General features: G+C 34.2%; 1 protein-coding gene across 1 annotated transcript in view; it reads right to left on the bottom strand.

The window, feature by feature from the left end:
• The window catches only part of LOC145693279 (retinaldehyde-binding protein 1-like), a 76561-nt gene extending 51256 nt beyond the window's left edge, over positions 1 to 25305 (bottom strand). The window contains exons 1-3 of the mRNA XM_081769124.1: positions 25163 to 25305; positions 23932 to 24023; positions 155 to 305 (exon numbers count right to left, since the gene is read on the bottom strand). Coding sequence (XP_081625250.1) covers positions 155 to 305; positions 23932 to 24023; positions 25163 to 25304 — 385 coding nt within the window. The 5' untranslated portion in view covers position 25305. The remainder of the gene's footprint in view (positions 1 to 154; positions 306 to 23931; positions 24024 to 25162) is intronic.
• Between the last annotated feature and the right edge of the window lie 285 nt (positions 25306 to 25590).

Genomic DNA, 25590 nt, shown 5'->3' with positions numbered 1-25590 from the left:
ACGTAAAAATATAAGGAAAGCGACAATGTGCTATTTTGTTGGCAAAATATTGTTCCAGGTAATAGCATAAAATTGGTAATACTACATCGATTAACTAGCGTGACGATTTTCTGAGTCATTGCCTCAAAAAGTATTAATTGCGATATATACTTACCTTCGTAGCACAAAAGAATTAATTGTCCATCTTTCCCTCTGGTCTTCAATATTCTGTAGATATTAAGACCAAAATGATGCTTGAGTTCTAGAGGGGAACCCAGAAGAAATCTTCCTTTGTGCTCGGATCGCGTTCGATGAAACTTTGTTATCTGTACAAAAACAAAAGTATGGTCAACTTTGAGTTTTTTATTTTTATTTTTTGGTAATCACATTAAAATTCAATATTATAAAGCTATCCGTCATAGACAATAGTATGAAACCAATTATACACCTATGATATCTCTAAAGATAGTTGATTTATGAGAAGAAATGATAATGGACCAGTTCCGGTTTATAGTCTTAAGATTATTTTTCTGGATGCAGAGGCAAGATATATTAGTGTTCTTACATCATTATTTTGCCCTGCAGGAAATTAAATTTCCTTCTGCAAAGATTTCAAATCGTCAAACAAAATTGTCAAATGCGTTATATTCACACAAACTAAACTTTTTATACCGAGTTTGAACTGAAATTTTTTTGACAGAAGTCATGAAAGACATTATGTACACGAAACTGATTAAATTCCTTGATATTCGAAACCAACAGATAACTCTTACTAAATATGAATAATGACAGTCATAGTTTTATGTCAAAATTTTTATTTTTCATTGTATTTGGAAGATACCTAAAAATATGTACTTCAATTACATAATATTACAATTATAACTATATTTCTAATTAATTTTGAGATATAACTTTTTTTATTTTAGAAAATCATTACTAAATTATTTGGGCTACGTTAATTAATAGCATCAATTACCGGCTTCGCTGGGTTAAGTTAACAAAAAATAGTTGCGTTACGCAGTCAGTTTTTATTATTCCTAAGCACTCCTTTGATATCGGTCATTTTCGATGATTTTTTATATATCCCCGTAACCTCCCTACTCTGCTGGTAACGGCATCGGAAGTATATAATTGTTCATCTCAGCGACCCCGAAAACAATGAATTCGATACTGTATAGCGCTATGTACAGTATGGCGCTAAATTCCTTGTACAAAACCAGAGGGGTGATTCCTGAGAGCAAAACAAACAAAGAAGTTCTAATAAACAGAGTGAAAATCGCTTCGTTTACGTGTTATAAGCTGCCGAAAGCGTGGGAAAACAAACTACCTTTGCGACATGATACCATCAAATGATCCTAACCTGCTCTATCCAAATTTGCAGTTTTCAGACTTGTGCAATGGCGGCGCAAGGGATTCCCCAAAGGACGTTAGAGATTTCCGAACATTTTATGACGTAAATTGAGTTGACAAGAGTATGTAAAAGACGTTTCACTACCTAGAAATAATACTACGTGGCAGGTTAATATACATAGACGCAAATAAAAGATGGGAGATGAGATAATGATCACTGTGCATGGTTGCATACCCCCTTAAAAAGTACTAGTTAAGACTAGTAAAGATTTCACTGGAAACGTCACGTCGCTAAAACGTCACGTCATGTAAAAATACGTACAATACAAGCCGATAGGTAACAGAAAATAAAGAAATTCCGATTGCTAATCTGCTCATATTAATGATATCGCAACACTTTTGAGACGGGAATTAAACAAGAACTACTATCAAGAGACAAACAAAGAACGCGTAATAATAATAATAATAATAATAATATTATTATTATTATTATTAATAATAATAATAATAATAATAATAATAATAATAATAATAATACACATAACTGTTTGAGCACATTCATTTCGATCAGTACATCACACAAATGAGACTAGAGTACTTTCTTTTTTCCAATCAATAACAGATCGTCATGAAAAGAATTCGGTTGTCATTAATATGAGCAGATTAGTAATCTAAATATCTTCATTTTCTGTTACCTATCGGCTTGTGTTGTACGTATTTTTACATTGTGGTGACGTGACGTTTCAAGTGAAATCTTGCACAACGTCTTTACTTGTGCTTTTTAAGGAGGTATGCAACCACGCACAGTGATCATTACCTTATCCGTCATTTCTTTTTTATCTTCGTGTATGAGTATTGACCAAGGTAGTGAGATGTCTTTTACATACTCTTGTCAGCTCAATTTACGTCATAAAATGTCCGGGAATCCCTAACGTCCTTTGGGGAATCTCCAGCGCCGCCATTGCACAAATCTGAAAACTACAAATTTGAATAGGCAGGTAAGGATCCTTTGATGATATCATGCCGCATCACGTCTACGCTCAGTAGTATGTGCAATATTTAACTCTAAAGCTTGTTTTCCCACGTTTTCGGCAGCTTATAACACGTAAACGAAGCGATTTTCGCCCTATGTTTATTAGAACTTTTTTTATTTGATATATATTTCTCCTTTCCTCCAAGTTGCAAGCTGAATTAGGATTTAAACGGCATCAGAAGTGCCTCTCATCTCAGCGACCCCAAAACCTACAGATTCTACACTAATATCGATCATTTTTAAATGTCTTTCCCCCTTCCCCTCCCTTAAGTTACAATGTCGAAGTAATACGGCAAAAATCATCTCAGGTTCGACCTTCATATAGGTTTAATATTTGATCGAGATTGGTCTGGTGGTTCAAGAGTTATTAAGTTTTATTTTGTGTGTGTGTGTATCTTCCCCTCCCATCTCCTTCCCCTAAGTTCTACTGTCAAACTGAAATGATGAAAAACATCTCAGGCCCAAACCTAATCTATATTAAAGATTTGATTTAGATTGATCGTTTGGTTCAATAGTTACTAAGCTTTATTTATTTTTTTAACTTACCCTTCCCCCTTCCTTACGTTCAATTGTCAAAGTGAATAGATAAATACCATCCCAGACCCGAACCAGTGGCGGATCCAGGGGGCGATCGATCCCCCAGAAGAGGAAACTTTCTTATTTTATATATATAAATAAAGCCCAGCCCAGAGTTTGAAACTCTTAAAAGTAGCTCTAAGTAACAGTATGACAACCCCCTTCTCTGAAGTCGGTCCTGGATCCGCCCCTGGCCCGAACCCCATCTCTGTTGAAAATTTGATCGAGATCGGTTGGGTGGTTCAACAGTTAAGTTTTATTTATTTTTATATATAAATCTTCCTTTCCCTCACCCACCCTAGGCTCTATTAATTGAAAATTAAAAAAAAAAAAAAAAAAAAAAACAACTTCCAGTCCCGAACCTCATCTATGTTGGAAATTTAATAGAGATGCATGGGATTGTTCGAGTTATTAACTTTTATTTATTTTTATTTATAAATCTCCCCTTTCCTCCCTTTCCTTAAGTTCTACTGTCAAAGTAATAGATAGAAAACCATCAGATCCGAACTTCATCTATATTGAAAATTTGATTAAGATCGGTCGGGTGGTTTAAGCGTGATGAAGTCACAAAGACAGTAACTTTTATTTTTATTTTTTAACATATATCTGCACTCTTCCTCCTTCCATACGTTGCTCTGTCAAAGTGAAATTATAAAAATTATCCTAGGCACGAACTTTATCCATGCTGAAAATTTGATCGACATTGGTCGTTTGGTTCAAGAGTTATTAAGTTGTATTTATTTTATTCTAATTCTCATACCTCCCCCACCTCTCAGTTCTACCGTCAAAGTGAAATGATAAAAACACTTCCAGACTAGAACCTCATGAATGTTGAAAATTTGATCGAGATCGCTCGGCTGGTCCAAGAGATTAAGAGTAACAAACATAGTCACTTTCAATTTTATAATATAGATCACTAATATAAGTTCTATGTTTCTCTTAGTCTTATGTTCACATTCTTAGACATAATATCATTGTTCTTGATCATACATAATATCTTTTTTCTGTATCTCAGACTTAGGGGGTTAATTACTTCTAACAGAACAACGAATAAACACAGGATGGTCCAAAAGTATGGAAACATTCTAATAAGTGGTAAATGTTGCAAAATATAACAAAAGTAACAAAGTAGGTGGAATAGGGATAGGGAAAAATGGTTGAAAACATTTCACAATGACGTCCACCATCTTGAATTTTACGCAAACTGGAAATCATATGTGATATGTAATTTTAATAACATTTTTAAAATAGAAATTAGATGAGCACTATTATGTTTGGTCTGGTGCTAACTATTGCGAAGCTATGACTGTTTCTTTGTTGTGTCCAACAAAAGACCTAGTCATATGACCGGAAGGGTTTGATTCTTACCTGGTCCCATTCGGGATGAGCTAATTCACATACCCTTCTGAGTTCGAGTCTTGTTCGGTACGCCTTACCTGCGGTGGATTTCGGCAATTGGTGGAAAGAGGACATTCGCCGGACAGCAGACAACATTAAAATAAAACATGAGCAAACCTCCAAGCAGGATCTCGAACCAATATGACACTCAATTGAGGTTGCGACTTCGGGCGCCCACCGTCCTCACCACGCCTGCTGACATCAACAAAATAATTACAAGTAGTTAGATGGAATATCCACCATTTCAGTAGTGATTTGTGTAGAGCACACAGTAAAGGTGATTGCAAACCAAACATGTACCATATGTAACTTTTATTCAATGAACACAAGTTATATGTAATACTTACGTACACAATATTATTACATATTATAGTAAAATTTACTCAACGTACATTAGCACATCATAAGCCCATAACGATTTTCATACGCAAACATTACGAAGAAATAATGGTGAATTATTGATTTCTTTCTTTCTTTGAAGAAAATAATCGATTGTGAATGCCGGCTGATACTTAAATTATACAATGCACAAACACTTAACACACGCTACTTATTCACACTATATTTTGTTGCACTAAAAATTGGTGGCTTTGGGGGGGGGGTTACATTGTTATTCCCATTGATGAAAAGTTTTTATAGATGCTGGTTGATTGATCAATGGTCATCATTTAGGCTCCGTTTTAGTTTTCTTTCTCAACTGCGAATACATTCAACTATTTGTTTCTTAAGGTTCCATGCTCACAAATCATTGCTTTTCACTATTTCGAATGTCAAGCGCTGTTTTTATACATCCCTTGGTTTTGCACTAATTTTACATTTTTATACTTACTTCGGCGTTACTTTAGTACGTTACGTAACTAGATTTAAAATTCTCATGAAGATGGTTGAAGAATCCTTTGATTTTTAGTGAACGTGATGTATACGGAACCATTCAGCTTGCCGCCATCGATAAGCACACCCGCGCTTCTTACTGGGAGTCAGTAAGCTTGCGCTATACCTAACAAAATAATATTTTAAAAATATCAATAGTAAATGTTTTTTTTATAAAAAATATACACATTGAGAGGTGCTAAAGGAGTTCACCATTAAAGCGAAATAATTGAAATGTTAAAAACAGTAAAAGTAAGTCTCGATGATGTTTGAATTCGACGAACTATGTTTTGCATCATTTTGACCATATTGCACATCCTTTGTTCGGTGAACAGGAAGCACGAGTCACCACTCACAGGATTGCCAACTTATAAAAAGATAAAACTAGAACACAGTTTACGTCGACGAACAGTACATAGAGCCTCATTCCAATTCAGCCAACAGTAACTGGGAAATTTAAAATGGAATGGGAGTGAGGGGGGCCACACGCTCACAAATGGCGTGCGACACGGACGATGATCTTCTTTGAAGATTATCAGAATCCTGGGATCTTGGGTTCCCTCTTCTTAAAGTTATTTTTCCGGTTATTATTCCTCTTCTTTCTTCCATTATTAACATTTGATCCATTATGGTTCATTAACACTTTACACAAACGTAGATTTGCTTTTTATTTTATGGGCTATTCACTTTAAATGGGCTTTCTTCTTTTTTTTGTGTATGTGTATGCGAAAATATAAAATTACATTTGTTTTTATAAGACAATATTTCAATATAAGTTGAGTAATATTGATTATCTATTATATTTTCATTTTATATTTTATACTATTCATATTCTATTTATTAACATCAAACTAATATATTTCTTACACCATTACTTAAATTATAAAATTTCAATCTTTTTTTTTTTTTTTTTTGTAAGTATCTGACTCGTATTATTACACCTCACACTAAATATTCTTATCATACTAAACACATAAAATTTTCACACATAACACATAAAATTTTCAATATTTTAAGAAAAATGACACATGAAATGCAAAAATAACCTTTTCATCAATATATGCTTCCTTATAACTAATTCCCAAAATAACTCCTAATAATGTAATATTTCCATTCTTCAAACCTTTAAAATACAACATTTAAGCAACACTATATCAACTTACAAGTTAATTTTCAAATATAATGCAATAGTATAGTGACATGAAGATACGAAATGAGTTCTCTCATTAGTAAATAATTTTTCAAAACATACTACATGTTAAGAACTTTATTTTTACACAATATTGAGTAATATACGTTTTGTCGAGATTTAATAAAATTTATCGGCGCCTTTAAGATTCACAGCTAAATTTTTACAACGTAATAATTCAACTATGACTCTCTCTGATCACTCGACTAGATCTGCCTGGCAAAATTTTGAAGAAACCTACCCACGATAAATTATTTATTTTACCACCCTGCGATGAGGCAGAATTAAAGAATGCAAGGTTAAAAACTTAAAATAATAAGGTATGGGATTGTACCAAAATAGCTTACTTCGAGCATTACATAAATATAGTGTTACCCAAAATATATATAAAAAAGGGGGGGAGAACCTCATCTCCATGACTTGGCATATTTCTTTACTAGTTTTTCCATTACTTTGGAAAAGAAATATCAACGGCCATCTGGAGGTCGCATAGCGGGTCACAGATGCCTGCATATATCATATGAAACGACTTTTTTTTTTACATTCCTTGTACTTGTTCATTTAGTGCCACATAAGGATTCTGTAGATTTACTAACGCAAATTCCAATACATCAGATGAACATAAATTTTTACAGTACAGAAAATTCAAATACTTATCAATACCCAACAATTTCTCCAAGATTTTATGTATTCGTTGGTTATTACTTCTGGATTGAACACTTTGAGATAAACACACTGGTGTTGTGGTTAATGCATTGCAAAGAACAATTTCAACACTACTTTCTAGATCTGAATTTTTAAATTCGCTTGAAATTACATCATGGTATTTCTCAGAACTATGTTTTACTGCAAGATCTAACCAGATTTTACGAGTTTGTTTCGTAGGTTTCCACATCTTAAGTCTATCCACAGAATGTGATCCAATTGATTTACCAGTTAAAGGATCTAACAATTCGAACACCTTTTCTGAATTGGAGGGTTTGTTAACACAAAGATAGGGTCCTTTGAACACATTGAAAAATTTGGCGATTTTCTTGTCTGTTGCGGAACTTAAGTTTGTCTGTTTCAAAAAGACCAGATCATTCACCTGTATTTTGTGTTTACTCTCCTGTTGTGAGTTATACCTTTCATTTCGCTTTCGGATCACTTCCTCTCTTTTAAAATCAGCCATTACCAATTTATTGTTCCAACTTTCATTGTCATTTTCGTTTGTATCATTTGTAAAAATGCCAAAATGTTCGAAGATAGGTTTTTCAGCCTGTATGTTCAAATGTAAACTGGCTGGACTCGCGCCAAGACTGCTAGATATAGAATAGTTCAGCAACACAACGACTTGTGGTATAAATTTCTCCCAAGAACCATGATCATCTTTACAAAACAGTCTGAACAACCTGTTCGTGTCCCGATGGATTCTCTCCACCGCGTTCGACGCCGGATGGTAAGGCGTTGAATAAAATATCTTAACACCATATTCTTCCATTTTCTGTTTGAAGTTTTTAGAGATAAAACAACTACCATTGTCCGCCAATATAGCTGAAGGTATTCCTAAGTGCACAAAGTACAATGTCTCCAAACATTTAACTACGCACTTCGTAGTAGCGTTCCGGATCGGATATAGAACAAGGTAACGGGTAAAGACGTCCAAAACTGAGAGTATAAATTTACACTTTGAGGGAGATGGCACAAGAGGTCCGATAATGTCAATCGAAATTAATCTCCTGGGGCCTTTCACCTGTATGGTTTCTAAAGGTCTCGCCGGGGGTCGAGTATCGACTTTAGTTCGTTTACACTCGAGACAATCGTTAATATAATTCATCACGTCTCGCCGCATAGATTTCCAATAACAGATCTCGCTGATGAAGCTTACTGTTCTTTCGCACCCGAAATGTCCACGGTTATTATGCATTTCTTCAATTACCAGATTTACTAAAGATGGTGGGACGCAAATTCTCCAACTATTGGGAAAGTGAAAGTTCTTATATAACAATATACCATTTTCCAGTTTGTAGAATTTTTCTACATTTCTGTTTTGCATCTTACTGTAGGGATCGTTTGGTTTCTCTAGAAATTTGATAATTTTATTATACTCAGGATGTTCCTTTTGTTTTTCGGTTAACTCTCCTGGTGTGAGATTTCTGAAGAATGATGGAAGTACTTCTAAATTGTTTATGTCCAAAATTTCACTAGGAGGAGCTAAAACTATCCTGGACAATGCATCACTAGCTACATTTTCACTCCCTGAAATGTGCGTTATTTCTAAATCAAATCCCTGTAGTTCAAGACTCCACCGAGCCAAACGAGAGTTCCAATGGCGAATTTTATTCAAAAACATTAATGAGTTATGGTCTGTGTAAACTTTCACATGATGGCCATATAATAAATGTCCCCATTTACGTACGGCTGTAACGATTGCATACGCCTCTAATTCTGTGATAGTGAAATTTCGCTGTGCACTATTCAAAGTTTTACTGTAAAAACCAAGTATGTGTTTTTCACCGTTAACTTCTTGAAATAATATACTCCCCACTGCTACCAAGGAACTGTCTGTCACTAAACAAAAATCGTGATCTAACAGCGGATGATTTAACAACACTTCTTCAGCTAACGATGCTTTTAACTGAGTAAAACTTTGCTCACATTCGTCAGTCCAAACCCATTTTTTATTCTTTTTCAGAAGTTCAAACAATGGATTGGCTAAATGAGCGAAATGATATACAAATTTAGAACACCACTCGAACAAACCTAACACTCGCTTAAGTTCCTTTACATTTTTCGGACGAGGCAATGTTCGAATTGTTTCTACATACGACGGATTTTTTTTCACGCCTTCAGGTGTGACTACGAAACCAAGAAATTGAAAACTCGTATTGCAAAATGAAGATTTCTTTAAATTTACAGTCATATTGGCTTCTTCTAATTTTGTAAACAACAAATTTAAAATTTCTAACTGTTCATCAAAAGAAAATGTTGGTACAGAAATGTCATCGATGTACGTAACTAATTTATCAAACAATGCATGACCTAAGACAACCAAAAGACAAGCCATTAATCCTACACCTCCATTTGCATATCCAAAAGGGATAGATGTAAATCTATACATTTTGCCATTCCACGAGAAGGCTGTGTAATCTCTACAATTTTCAGAAATTGGAACTTGTGTGTAACTTCCTACTAGATCAATATTTGATACGTACTTAGCACCCTGAAACTTTAACAACAGATCATCAATTTTATTTACCTTTAATTGTTTTATTTTTACATGCTTGTTCAAGACAGTTAAATCGACTACTACTCGCATTTTACTAGTGTTTTTCTTTGGCACGCAAAAGATTGGGTGAGAATGGATTGACACACAAGATTCTATTACGCCACATTGTAACCACTCATCGATTTGCGAATCAATATGTTCTTTGAATTTATATGGTAATGTATACTGCCTTTTAACCAAAGGTTGATCAGTGTCTACCTCAATTTCATATTCAAATTTGGTACAACGCCCGGGAATATTTTTAAAAATTTTCCTATGTTTCAACAACAATTTGAACAATTTTTCTTTCTCAAAATCAGACAATTGTGCTTCCATAACCCTTTCCCGTATTTCTGAAATTGGAACAAATTCACTTTCAATTTTACTATCAAATGTATTACAAACTGCAGCTCTATCTAACGATTTACAATGCGATTTTTCGATCTCACAATCTATTTCTGAAATTTGCTGTGAATAGTAATCAAACAAAAATTTATCTTCGTTAGCAACTTCTAAATTTAACACTTTCATTTCCTTTTCATTAATACAAGAATTACGAATTTTATTATAAGCTTGATCAGAAAGAACAACATGATTAACCCATTCCTTTTCTAATTTTTGTTTTTCACTTACCAAATTATTTACTATGGGACACTCTACATTTACCTTTCCAATCTCAAATAAAATTTCTGATTCATCCTCGCTGTCGCTAGTAACATTCATTTTAATATCAATACCAACTTGAGATACAAGATTTACCTTTTTCTGTACATCACCTTTGGTCAGAATTTTTGTAACTTTCATGTTGTCAGCTTGACCACCTAGCATAGGTACGTTAACAATTTCTCCTTCCTTTTCAACCGTAATAGAATTATCACCAAAATCTATCTTTGCCTTGGATTGTGTGAGAAAATTTCTACCCAATAAGCATTCAGTATTCAAATCAGAGACAACTAGCACACGTACGTCAAAACTAACTTTCCCTATTTCAATACACAATATTGTTTCACCTTGCACCTGTTTCTTTTTCTTACCTGAAAAATCCACCAACAAAATATGTGGAGCTGGTCGCAAGTGAGGGTGTGATATGATTGACGCTATACGTTTCCATGTCTCTAACGACAAGATACTAACCGAAGCTCCAGAGTCACACAAGGCTACTACCGGTTGATTTAAAATATGTACTTTTATTTCAGCTGACCTAGCTTGGCTATTAAATTTCTGTTCTTCATCACTACTTTCAGATGAATCAGTGTCCCAACTTACTACATTCACTACATTCTTTCCAATTACAACAAACTCGCATTGCGAATCATTTTTGAGTGCATTTTGACTTTCAGTACCAAAATTACCATTTACATTACCAACTCTGCCAACCGCACTCGCGTTGGAGAGCAACTTTAGTTTAAAGTTTGATCTTTGTTTTGTGGAAACATAACTCTTGGGCCATAATACGGAAATTGTGGTGCAGATTGAGTATATGTAGACATTGGCTGTGTTCGGTTCATACCTTCATCATGGTTACTATTTACAAAGCTCACTCTTTCGTTTTGATTTGAATTTTCATACTCGTGATCATCTTCGTAATTACTACGATTATTACCCTGACTTTCATTGCGATCATTATTCCTTCTATGATTATTCTTACCTTTGTTCCAATGGAACTTTCTCTTGTTCGGAGTTCCCTTTCTTCTGGGTCCGTCAAACTTACCTTTACCTGAGTTTTTGTGGTTTTCATTACCATAATTTCCCCTTTTATTAAAATTCTCGTAATTCCCTTGCACTTCATCTACCTGATAGACACGTACAGTTCTACCATAAAAATTGTTTCTATCATTAGTATTTCTGCTGTCATAATACAGTGCTTCAAGATTTTGTAGGGCTGTTAAAAATGAACTGAAATCTAAATTTGGGAACAACGCTAATTGTCGTCGGTAAGAAATAGGGATCAACTGTTTAATTGTATTCACAATAAAAGTATCCGGTATATTAGGTGACAAACCACGTATCTTATTGAACCTTTTGTGAACGAAATCAGTAACCGTACCATCAGTTTTCGGGTTGAACGCTTGCGATTGCAACACTGAGAGTTTGCTTGCGATGACTTGTTCAGAACCAAATTGAGCTTTGAATTCTTTAGTGAAATCTTTAAATGAACGAAATGTACCTAATTTTGACTTGTACCACTCACGAGCGTTACCGGTAAAAATAAACCCTAGTACATCCAAATATTGGGATTCAGGTACATCTACAGCGTGCGCTGCAATCTTAAACTGCTCTAAAAACGAAGTTGGTGACTCGTCATCTTCTAAACCAGAAAACTTTGGGAACATTTCAATGTCACCATGACGCAATATTCGTCGTTTAGCCCTTTTTACGTCACCCCTTTCTGATTTTCTCACTTTAATACGTTTCTTTAGTTTTGTTGTCTCACTAGCCGTCGAGGAACTACAATCTGTTTGGTTGTCACTACTAATTTCTTCCTTACTGCTGTATTTTGACTTATGGCTACTCCTATCATCACCGGATGTACTTAATCTACGCCAGTTACGTTCACTCCCCTCTCTGCTAGCATGTTCAGTCAATGAGGTTAACTTCGTTTGGGTTTCATCTACCTTAATTTCTAAACCTAACAACCTGTCACCTATCAAAGCAATATTTTGGTTCATGTTAACAACGTCAATACCGGGAGGGATAGTGTTCTGTGATAGAGTATCAACCCTACTATGGAATACAGCGACCTTTCTTTCTAACTTGTGGGTCGTATCACTTAATCCCACTAACATTTTTTCTTTATTTTCTAAATTACCTTCAATTTTATTTACTGACCCCTCAATTGCTTCAATTTTCTCAAAAGCTCGGTCCGCCTTTTCTTCACATTTACCCAAATCGACCGTAATGTTCTCAAGTTCTTGATAATTCTGAAGTGTTTTCCCTCATATTTTTTCACATTTATCATTTACCTTCTCACATTTCTCGTCTATTTCTTTCGATATTTGTTCATATCTACCCACGCATTCTTTTCTGAATATTTCTAATTGCACCTCAAGCTTATCGTCAATCTGCTTTTTTGTTATTTCAGAAACTTCCACTATTTTGTTTTCTAAAGACTCATTAACTTTTTCTATTTTTCCTTCCAAAGATTCATTTATTTCAGCTATTTTATTTTCTAAAGATTCATTAACTTTTTCAACTTTATTTTCTAATGATTCGCGTACCATATTAGTTTGTTCACTAACCCTTTCAATTTTGTTTTCTAAAGATTCACGTAAATTTTGCATTTCAGTTTTATTTGCTTTAAGTGCGTCCAGCACTAACTTAACATTACTTTCATCCATTTTTCACAATTGCAGAAAATTTCTAAGTACGAGTCAGATACTTTATACCTTTACGTTTCTACACATAAATCACTACTTTTTACATGTACGGTGAAGGAGTTCTGTTCCTGTTTCGGAGCGCCATTCTTATGACCGGAAGGGTTTGATTCTTACCTGGTCCCATTCGGGATGAGCTAATTCACATACCCTTCTGAGTTCGAGTCTTGTTCGGTACGCCTTACCTGCGGTGGATTTCGGCAATTGGTGGAAAGAGGACATTCGCCGGACAGCAGACAACATTAAAATAAAACATGAGCAAACCTCCAAGCAGGATCTCGAACCAATATGACACTCAATTGAGGTTGCGACTTCGGGCGCCCACCGTCCTCACCACGCCTGCTGACATCAACAAAATAATTACAAGTAGTTAGATGGAATATCCACCATTTCAGTAGTGATTTGTGTAGAGCACACAGTAAAGGTGATTGCAAACCAAACATGTACCATATGTAACTTTTATTCAATGAACACAAGTTATATGTAATACTTACGTACACAATATTATTACATATTATAGTAAAATTTACTCAACGTACATTAGCACATCATAAGCCCATAACGATTTTCATACGCAAACATTACGAAGAAATAATGGTGAATTATTGATTTCTTTCTTTCTTTGAAGAAAATAATCGATTGTGAATGCCGGCTGATACTTAAATTATACAATGCACAAACACTTAACACACGCTACTTATTCACACTATATTTTGTTGCACTAAAAATTGGTGGCTTTGGGGGGGGGGGTTACATTGTTATTCCCATTGATGAAAAGTTTTTATAGATGCTGGTTGATTGATCAATGGTCATCATTTAGGCTCCGTTTTAGTTTTCTTTCTCAACTGCGAATACATTCAACTATTTGTTTCTTAAGGCTGTTGCTACCTCTTCGCTGAGTCGAGTTTTCCCCTATCTAATAACATTGGAACTTTTTTCGTGTTTTTCTCAGCAAGCAATGAACAAATCCTTACAAAAATTTGCATGGAGTCAGGTCGATAATAAAGAATTCGTTATATGAGCTTATAATTTTACTAAAAGCCTCCAATTAAGTTATTCATTCCCCCCTTTTTTTCATGTGAAGATTTGCAACAACGCATTGACGACACTGCGTTCTCTCTTCTAGCAGGTTGCGGCGAGTAACTGAGGGTTACTTTGAAGTTTCAACATTGTCCACAGCTGTGAGGGGACCCTTTTCAACAATGACATATTTATGGCATTTCAGTGAGGAGGCGTTGGAGTACGTTTTCTTTGCTGAAAGCAGAAAAAAATAAACACAGCGAGAACAGATCCATTCTTCTTTACATTAGCTTTTCCTCCCGTCAAGTATAGACAGTTACAAGTAATTAGAAGCGAACTGTCTCTATTGAATAAAGATACTTTTAATGTATACGAAAGCGAATGTCACTTTATCACTATTATTATTATTATTATTATTATTATTACATTTTTCAAAACATGAAGAGACATACCTTTCTTGACTCCAGTGCCCATTTTATCTATATATGAGGTATTTATAATAAACTTCTATACTGCTAAAAGAAAAGCTACTTTTATAGTGACGTATTATTTGTATTTTATTTATTATATTTCAATTTAAAATAAAGTGTATCGTTTGTAACAACGAATAGTGCTCAAAACAGCACCTATTACCAGTCAACTATAGATTTAGATCAAACATAATAATGGACAACAACACCAATATATATTGTATACATTTAGACCCTATTGGATCAAAAGATGCAATCTATTTCAGACAAAAATTTTCTTGTAGGCCTTATATCTCGAGAACTACATATAGCGTACCCAAACTATGACTTAACTTAGTATGATGTGCTTATTGCGTAAAAAATACAAAAACTCGATTTAAGGACCGTTCAAAAATTTTGTGGGCCCTGATCCACAAAATTCAATATATTACATTCAATCAAAAATTTTCTTGTGCGCCCCATATTTTGACAATTACAAAGGGTGTGGCCAAACCAAAACTAACAATTTACTCAGCATGATGTGCTTATTCCGTAAAAAAAAAAAAAAAAAAAAAAAAAAAGATTCAGCTGCCATTCAAAAAATTTGTGGGCCCTGATCCAAAAAAATCAATATATATTTCACCCATTCAAACATTTTCTTGTACGTCCCATATTTTGAGAACTACATATAGTATAGCCAAACCAAAAAGTAACAATTTAGCCCGCATGATGTGCTTATTCCGTAAAAAATACGAAAATTCGGTTTAGGGCCCATTCAAAAATTTTGTGAACCCTGATCCAAAAAATCCAATATATTTCATACAATCAAACATTTTCTTGTAGCCTTATATCTGGAGAACTACAGGTAGTGTAGCCAAACCCAAACTAACAATTTACTCAGTATGATGTGCAAATTCCGTAGAAAATACGAAAACTCGATTTAGGAACCGTTGCTAACTTTTGTGGCCCCTGATACAAAAACTAATTATTTGGCAAGATCGCAATCTTTTTATGCACTTTTTGGATCAGATCCATTTTTTTGGATTATTCCTAAAATTCTTGTTTTTATATATTTTTTATATTTATATATAAGGTGATACAAAGAAAATTTAGGGAATCAATTGATCTGATTGAAGATTTGTTTAAATCTATTTTATAGAATCTTTTAGATTTGTTAACTATATTCCTGTTAACTGCAGATTTTTTAAAAAGATCTCTTTTTAATCTACAATTGTATTCTTTCTTTACTCACTCATGAAGTATATCTATAACTTTTGTCAATTTTTAAAGTTGCTTCTCAGATAAGTTTCGAGAGTTGTCCGCAAAATTTCGTTAACATCTTATTTGAACTAACGTAACACTGTAATCTCACTTTAATTTACCATAGTATATTTTCTTTCTTTTTTTTTCTTTTTTTTTTTTTGCGTGAAAGTAACATTTGAAACCGAATTATTTCTTTAAAATTTATACATGAAATGAAAATTGTTTTTTAAAAAACTATGACATACTCATTGTATAAATAAATGTGAAATATTAGTGTTTGTTTGATTTATTTGTATTGATTGAAGTCAATACTTCGAGTGTAACTTTGACCACTTATCAACAAAATTAAAAAGTCGTAGACCAGTATAATTTAAGCAAGTTACTTACTTGATTTGAGACATAATTTTGGAGGGGAAGAGTAAAAATTTTACTGATAACATTTTTTTTATTTAACTTTTCCTGTATTTATGTTTAGCGTGGCCTTGTGAATTTTGTTTACTTTTTTTTTTTTCAATATAGAAACTTACCAGGGATTTTGGAGTATGCTCATAGATATTTAAATTGTGAATAGTGCTTCGGTGACATTTAGCATTTTGATTATACTGCTTGTTTATTATTTTTTAATAACTTCATTTACATAATGTTGTGGCTTGATGTAACGAAGTATTCCATCACATATTTTTATACTCATACGGTAATGCTTTAGTTTAATATGTATGACAATGACAAATTGGTGTACCTCAACAAAAAAAAGCAATATATTTTAAAATGAAGCATGAAAAAATAATGCATAAAATTAAAATTATTCTGTTAATATGTGTTGTACTATATATATATATATATATATATATATATATATATATATAGTAGCTATAGATGAAATTTCGCGTTCACCATCTGGAAAATAAATATTTCTTATTTAGAATGCGTAAGTTACAAGGTTAGTAACACTAATAAGTCCCTATTCCCTGTTACCAAGAAATAAGTCCCTATTCATGTTTCGTAAAGTAATAACCAAGAAAAGACGTTACCAAGAAAATGACATTTGTATCTACATTAACACTACATATTTCATTATGTATAGATGTTTTTCTGTTTAGTAAAAGAATCCCTGATATTACACTTCACTTTTCCTACAAATGTGCTCTGTTAGAAGGGTAATGTGTGGTCAGTTTTTCAGTTTCCCAGTTGCCTCACGATACTGAAACAACACCGAAAAATCTGTCATCATTAGGAATAGAATTCGACAGCATTCACGCTAAGAACACATTTGTGTAACAAAAAAGTTTATTTCTAAATTTCCTTCGTATGTGGTAAAAATGAAATTATTATTATTTAGCATAAACATTCTATACTACTATTCACAGTTTCAAATACATATACAGAGGCCGGTAGCCAGCCCAAAAATGTAGGGGGGCGGCTGAAGTTAGGGGAGCCCGATCCAACCATATCATAGTTTATCACCATATTATATTTCATTTGCAAGCCTACCGTGAAAAGTTTAGAGAGGCCAGCGAAAATTTAGGGGGGCAAACCCCTAGATCCTCCTGAATACGGGTCTGCATATACATATATATATAATTATTCCAAAATGCTATCTCCACTGGTTTACCTGTTTCCGTGAGGTTGCAAAAGTCAAAGAGCGCTGGTGTTTTCAATGTGAAAACCCCACTGGTGTCGGCAGAGCGTCCAGTCTCTGGTCAAGGAAACACCGGCAAGGAGGAACCGATGTGGTGACCACAAATTTTAACTAAATTACTAGTGCCAAGCCGCACTGATATTCCTTGCTCGTTACAATCTCTTGTGCCAAGAATTTCCTATAATAATAATAATAATAATAATAATAATAATAATAATAATAATAATAATAATAATAATAATAATAATAATAATAATTATTATTATTATTATTATTATTATTATTATTATTATTATTATTATTATTATTATTTCACACAGGAAATTTGAAAATAAAATGAAATCTGTAAGTTTTACGTCCCACAGTTATGCCGGTTAGGCTAAAGGAGACAGTGATGATAAGTAATGAATGAAATGGTGGAATGAAGAAAGTGGGAGAAAACAGGAGAACCCCGAGAAAACCCATGCACACGATGTTTGTCCACCACAAAGTTCACTTAGCGCGAGCTGGGATCAAACCAAGGACCCCATGCAACTGAGATGAATGCTCTACCACTGAGCCACCGCGGCCCCCATACAGGAAATTTATCTGCTATCACAATCGTCTGCTAATTTATATTTGTATAACCAATCACCAGGTATAAGACTGAAATACATGAGACGCAAGAGGCATCTTGCTATGTTTGAAAGTAACCACAAGAACTCCGAATGAGACTAGACGAATATACTAAAAGCAATAGGTTTAGCAAAGGAAATAAAGAGCGCCCCCTCCTTCTCAGTGCCATAAATCTGTCCTCGAAAAGGACGGGAGGGCTAGAAAATTTCATTCCAGAGATGCGATATGGACAGAGTTTAAAAACCTGTTTTAAATGGCTAGCCCGAATTTCCCTCACGCTGCTAATACAAACAGGGAGAAGCAGAGATCGCACTGTTGCAAATCTTCACATGAAAAAAAGGGGGGAATGAATAACTTAATTGGAGGCTTTTAGTAAAATTATAAGCTCATATAACAAATCCTTTATTATCGACCTGACTCTATGCAAATTTTTATAAGGATTTGTTCATTGGTTGCTGAGAAAAACACGAAAAAAGTTCCAATGTTATTAGATAGGAGAAAACTCGACTCAGCGAAGAGGTAGCAACAGCCTTAAGGTTCCATGCTCACAAATCATTGCTTTTCACTATTTCGAATGTCAAGCGCTGTTTTTATACATCCCTTGGTTTTGCACTAATTTTACATTTTTATACTTACTTCGGCGTTACTTTAGTACGTTACGTAACTAGATTTAAAATTCTCATGAAGATGGTTGAAGAATCCTTTGATTTTTAGTGAACGTGATGTATACGGAACCATTCAGCTTGCCGCCATCGATAAGCACACCCGCGCTTCTTACTGGGAGTCAGTAAGCTTGCGCTATACCTAACAAAATAATATTTTAAAAATATCAATAGTAAATGTTTTTTTTATAAAAAATATACACATTGAGAGGTGCTAAAGGAGTTCACCATTAAAGCGAAATAATTGAAATGTTAAAAACAGTAAAAGTAAGTCTCGATGATGTTTGAATTCGACGAACTATGTTTTGCATCATTTTGACCATATTGCACATCCTTTGTTCGGTGAACAGGAAGCACGAGTCACCACTCACAGGATTGCCAACTTATAAAAAGATAAAACTAGAACACAGTTTACGTCGACGAACAGTACATAGAGCCTCATTCCAATTCAGCCAACAGTAACTGGGAAATTTAAAATGGAATGGGAGTGAGGGGGGCCACACGCTCACTCTCACTCTTACTCACTTTTACAGGTCATGTTCAATGTGCTCTCCGATTGTCAACATTAAAGTGCTGATTGCAATGTTAAAACCTGCGTCCACAGTTCATTCCTTGAGATGCTGAATAACCCTGATTTTCACCACATACTTTTTTTTTTTTTTTTTTTTACATGGAATCACTGGTAGTAGTCCAGTGGATCAAGCCAGGGGCGCAAAAGAGGAAATCACAGATCAATCTATCCAACAAAGGTCCTATTAGTAGGAAACTGCTGATCAAAGTACTCACGGACGCAGGTACCATAATGGAATAGGGCGCCATCATGATGGAAAACGTAAAGAGTGACCTATCATCTGACAGGAGTGATGGCAAGATGTCATTTTTAACCTGCACTGATAACTCATTGCTGTCAGGATCCCGTCAATAAAGAATGGAGCCACAACACGAGTCCTTTACACATCACACCACACCATTGAAGGGGAAATCTGAGGATGTGTCAAAGCAATGCAGACTAGTATCCGATCAGTAACGTGCGTTCTGTTTGTTAATATTGCTTGATGCGTAAACATCTGCCTCATCTGTAAACAAGATTCGGTTTCTTTGAATTTCTCCAGCACTTTTTACACAGTACCATTGCTTATAAGATTCCTTTTCGGATGACGGCAGTTAAAATAATATGTAGTTACCCTTGTGCTTTTTCCTCCAAAAATCAGCACGATCTCAATGCACTATGCATGCATCAAAATCATCTTTTGCTAGTAAATCAGCTGCAACGATACAAACAAATAAAAAGTCATAACTTCGTAATGGTTAGCTCTAGAGCAAAATAACAATACCATTCAATTTCTGCGAACAATTGCTATTAAAGTGATATACCACTTACTATAGATTGCATTTAATTCAATTGCACAAAATTCAAGATAGTGGACTTCAAGATGGTGGATGTCATTGTGATGTATCTCCAAACATTTCTGTCAAACATATTCTTCAGCTGTATTGTTACTTTGCTTATATTTTGCAGCATTTACCACTTGTTAGGATGTTTCCAGACTTCTGCGCAAAAATGTATTCTTCCCTATTGGAGGAACGAAATAAAATGTCACATTACTGGAAACAAAAGAGAAAACATATTTCCGCTAGGAACAAGTTGATCATAGGCAAAAACGCTATCATTCCGTCATCTTTGAATTACAGTAATACGTAACAGGAGGAACAGTATTGATGTTAAAATAAACAATGATTAGTCTTTACTATTATTGATTGTTACTTAAATATGAATCATTATTATTCTAAGATCAACTGCAGTCCTCTCGGTAGTACCGAGGTTATGAGAGTGTGAAGCCTTATCTTCACAAAGCATTTAAAAAGAACTCAGAACGTCGCCTTTAAATGCCATAAGCGGTGTCCCTTAATATAGTTTAGAACACAAAGAAAGATGTAACTTGGGAAGCGCCGAAGACATCGAAAATGTACTTCATTTCGAAAATATATCGTGAAATTGATGTGTCATTTTGTCTCCTGCGTAGCCTTAGATGTGATTTTGTACCGAACACCCCTAAATAACGATTTGAAGAACTCTGAACAAGCTAGTGCTTTGCCACGTTTGGATTGTCTCAGGATAAATTAGAATTAAAGTTTTAAAAATATCCATAGTTAACAGTTTCATTTTATTCTCAAAAATGATGTTAGAAAGAAAGGTCACAAATTCTTCTACCAAATAAATGTCAAGTTTGAATTGATTTAAACGTAAGTTAGTGTTTAAAAAGGAACATTAGCGTTAAATTGTGGCATAGCAGTACGTTGCTGTAGATATTATTAATTATAAAAGATGATCTCGAGGCAAGATAGTGATATGCTACATCAGGATGATCGATGGAAGACTGCTACTGAAGTTTTAAATCACTTTAATGCTTTTTGCTTATATATTCTTGAAAGATACTTAATTCCATTGTTTAAAGTTAAATATAGATAAAATTTTATGAATACTAAATTTTAATTTAAGTAAAACCATAATTTCTAATCTATGTACATTCGGCAACATATTCAAGGTAAAAATAATATTTTTCTGAACAATCCTGTTTCATATATTCTTAGCATAAACTTGTCTTCCATGTTTAACCATAAAAATATTATTATACTACTGTAAAATTAGTCTGCTAAGGCAGGGGGTAGAGAAATTAATACACGGGCTTTTGGACTTTTTCCCACAACCGTTTTTATGATCCAAATCCCGTCATATTCAAATATGATGCAAATCAGTATAACTGCCGTTCGGAGACCGAAATAATGTTCTCTATTGGTTTTACTGGTAAATGGTAGGTCCCCAGACCCAGACAAGTCAAAACAAATGAAACTCATAGCTCTGACAAGCTAAGAAGTTGCGGTTACAAGCTCTCAGCAAGAAAATATAGTGTGGTTTATTACCCATGGAGCTCTAGGAAAGCTAAATGAACGAGAAACTTCTGAGCTCTAGGCAAGCTAAGAGGTTTGAGTTAGGTCAAGTCTCTCAGAGCTTCAGGCAACTAAGAGAGAAGTGTAGGTGTGACCACACGAAACTGATGCTTTCGAAGGTGCTGTGGCGTCTTATATATCCTATCCTCTTGAGTCCTCATAGAACCTCGGGGTGGTTATGAGTTCGTCCTTTCCAGGACCATATGTAGATTACGATGATGACCGTGGTTTGCTTTCTTGTAGTAATTGTAGGGAAGCAAATTGCTTTGTTGACAAATATGAAGTACGTTTAGGATATAACACTACTCATATCAAACTTCTTATTGTAAATTTAGTGTAATACTGTGATATGTTAAACAATATATACTATAGTTTTTAAGGACTACTTAGTATTATATTCTTCAAGTACCTGTATCTCAGTTGAAGACAAGCATAGTTAAATCTTACATATGTTATTTTAATGATTTGAATTTTTTCTTTACATTAAGTGTAATATAGCTTCAAGGAAATGTCCATATTAGGGCTATCTGTAATTCTAGATTTTCATAGTTAACAAATTTAGTTTACTATATATTTTTCGAATGGAAAACAAACTCTAACGTAAGTCTTTCTGTGTATAATCAACGATTCTTCCATCAAATTAAGACAAAAACACAGGTCGAAATAACATACTTTAGTGGTGAAAAGTTGATGCCATACTATCTAAACAACAGGTTGTAACGCGTGGTTAGAAGAAAAAATGTCACTTTTATACAAAAATAATAACATATTAGAGTTACTGCAATTCATGATAGTCCCCTTGACATTATAGAGAAGAGAAATGGTTCTTAGAAAGGTGTGTGACTATTACGGACACTGATGCATGGTCTGTAACGTGCTACTATGCATTTCCCAAGGTTGGTAATGCGTGGTTGTGGCATGGGGTTACATTCTTCCATCAACGCTGTTGACAGCTACTTATGAACCTTGGTGTATCAGGTAGTGATGCAAGACGTCTTACTATAGCACTCCAAAAGTGTTCGATGTAATCCCAGTCAGTAAAATAGACAGGCCACTCCATTTGCCAAACATCCTCGCGTTCTCAAAGCTCCGCTACCTGAACCATTCAATGCCGTCCCGCATTATTAGCGATGAAGATGAAATCGGAGCCGAATGTACCTCTAAAATGTCACACGGGGACAAAAATATAGTGTCACAACAACATTGACTGGTATGAGTGTACTATGCTCAAAAGGTTGGACGTCGGTATTCCCAAATAACATTATTACTTCTTACATAAAACAATTAAAAAAACAAAACGACATCTTCAACTATGTTCTTGGGTTTATTGGCCTGTTCTCACCTTTCGCCAGATGAGTAAAAGAACAGAACCACTACTCAGACTGATTCTGTTCTTATCTTAGGAGAGAATTCGATTCCACTCCTCCTCAGGCCAGTCCTGATTTTCGTGACCTCCCTCAAACGGTGCTGCCAATTACGGATGTCAACGGAATACAAAAATATCACCCCCATGCAGCCGACGTGTCACTGTAAAGTGTGAAATTAATTGCCTTGCAATACTGTTAAATGTGTTTGCAATTTCGCTGAGCTTGAAGTCTGCCCCTGTTGCACAATGTAGCGGTCCTCTGCTGCCGTAGTTGACAGTAGTTGATCTTCACCACTTCTTCGCACAGCATTCCTTGTGGTTTGGGACGCTTCCCATGCACATGAAACAATGCTGAGGGCATAACAAAGTCCTGGGCTACACTCGTCCCATTTCGTCCTTCTTCAAGTTTCCCGATGATTCTTCACCGTATGAAGTCATCCAAATTTTATCTCATGGCTATGTTGTTGAGTAACACAACCACAATAATCTTAGCAGCTCTCTGGCTGACATACACTGTCTCGTTCCTTTCATTCAGTTGGTTCATGTTAGGGAAGCAGATCCATTCGGCGTTACGGTCACGCTGACTTTACGCCCTATAACATCTTGCTTCATGTGTACTTCATGTAAAAGAGCTCTGGAACATGCAGCTGGGCTTAAGTTCATTTGCACCGACTAGACAGTATTTTATGTTACTTTACCTATATCATTATTAACGGTTAGCGCACGTGTCTTTGGCGTGAGAGACCCGGGTTTGATTCCCGGCATCAGTTCATGTGATTCGGATTCCACGTTAATCAGTAAGTCCCTCTCATACTCGCTACTGAAAGGGACGTTAAACTGAAAATCAACTCAACTGTATCGTTTTTAAGTTGTTCACACCAGTGTATTTGATATTTACAAAAAAAAAAAAAAAAAAAAAAAAGTTATAGAAATTTAAATGTAATTAACTTACTTTATCAAATGCTTTTTCTGGGTCGAGTTCGTGTGTCCAAAGAAACTTCATTAGGTAGTTGTCATCCGTTCTTGTTTTTAAATTCTTTTCACCTAGTTATAAAATAGAAAGATTAAATTTTAGTTAAAATATTTTTATCTCGAACTCAAATCAAGACATAATCATCTATAATAGTTAACCGATTGTAATATGTATGGTTATCTTGTTAATAAAGAAATTGATAATTCGGTAATTACTACACTATCCTACAACATACATTATTTATTTTTTAAATAATAAACAATAAACCTCTAGTTACTTTAAATGAAATTTATTATTCAAATTACTTTTATATTAAAAATCTTATATTACATAAAATAAACGGAGTATGGAACTACTCTGTCTCAATCAAACATTAGAACACCATTCGAAATTTAGTTTTAGGAAACTAATTCTTTTAAATATGTATAATGTGAAGGGTATATAAAAGGATTTTAAAGCAAAGAATAAATTACCTAATTTTAGCATCAAGTGAAATAAGATTTATCTTTAAGCAACTAACATTACACAGAGTGTCTATATAATAGTCAAACAGAAGTAAGCGCCAATTTTGAAGAAAATGTATTACTGTATTTACAGAAATGTTTCATACAATGTTGAAACCAGCTTACATTGAAAGAAGTCCATATGGCATCTTTGAGTTACGTCAGTCTTGAAGTAAACAGGCAATATGTTTATACTGCATTCTACTATCTCATACTTTCTATTAAGAGAGTTTTATTATTATAATAATCGGTGTACTCATTATAATTAGTTTTAGCTTAGAATTAGTATTACATTAAAACAAATATTATAGATTCATTTGAAGAAATGGAAATCTAGCCGTAATAATAATACGGGGAAACTATTCAGTAAGCTGAAGTAATACATTATCAGTAAAATATTTCTATATTATAAATACCATGCAGACGACAATAATTCTTGACTTATTTATAATATAACGTATAACATACATGCAACTGATTATATAGTATTGATCTGCAGGTAATATCTTCAGTAAGAGTGTCAATTAAGCTAAGAATTTCTTAATAATTTTTATTATTATTAAATAGTAGTTATAATTTATCAAAGTGTACTTTGTTAGTGAACCAGCAACACAAACACTTAAAACGAAAATTAGTTCTTGTTATTCTTCTTCTAAATTGACTCTCGATTAGAAAAACCGCTTATAGATTGACGTTTAAAATCTCACCTCTGATATAACGTCTCAATTCTTCCAAGGCTTGCTTTATTTTCTCCTGTTTGAGAGCATTGTCATAAGCTTCTGGCAGTGAAAGTTTAGATTCCGTTTCAAAAGAAAGAGAATGGTAAGCTTTATTTTTTTCAGACATCATTTCCTTTCTGAAATATAAAACATAATATAGTTTGTTTCACGTTCATCTACTGCACCTACATCGAAAAGTGTGTCTTGTCAAGAATTCGGGTTTCGTTCTAACACGGTTTTTATTATTACATATATTTATGAATCGGGAATATGTTTCCAAATTGAAATTGTAATAATATACACAAGCAGAGAATTCTAGCGTTTTGAAAAGTTTCCGGGCCAACATGAAAAGGGGATGATATACTAGTTGAATTGGATTGTGTAATAACGTGGTTCTTGTACGTTCTTCAGTTGCA

This window comes from Thermobia domestica, chromosome 8 (genome assembly GCF_964235325.1).
Source record: "Thermobia domestica chromosome 8, izTheDome1.hap1.1, whole genome shotgun sequence".
NCBI classification, from domain to species: Eukaryota; Metazoa; Arthropoda; class Insecta; order Zygentoma; family Lepismatidae; genus Thermobia; species Thermobia domestica.
Note: the sequence above shows the minus strand (reverse complement) of the source record. Positions and strands in the feature narration are given on the sequence as shown.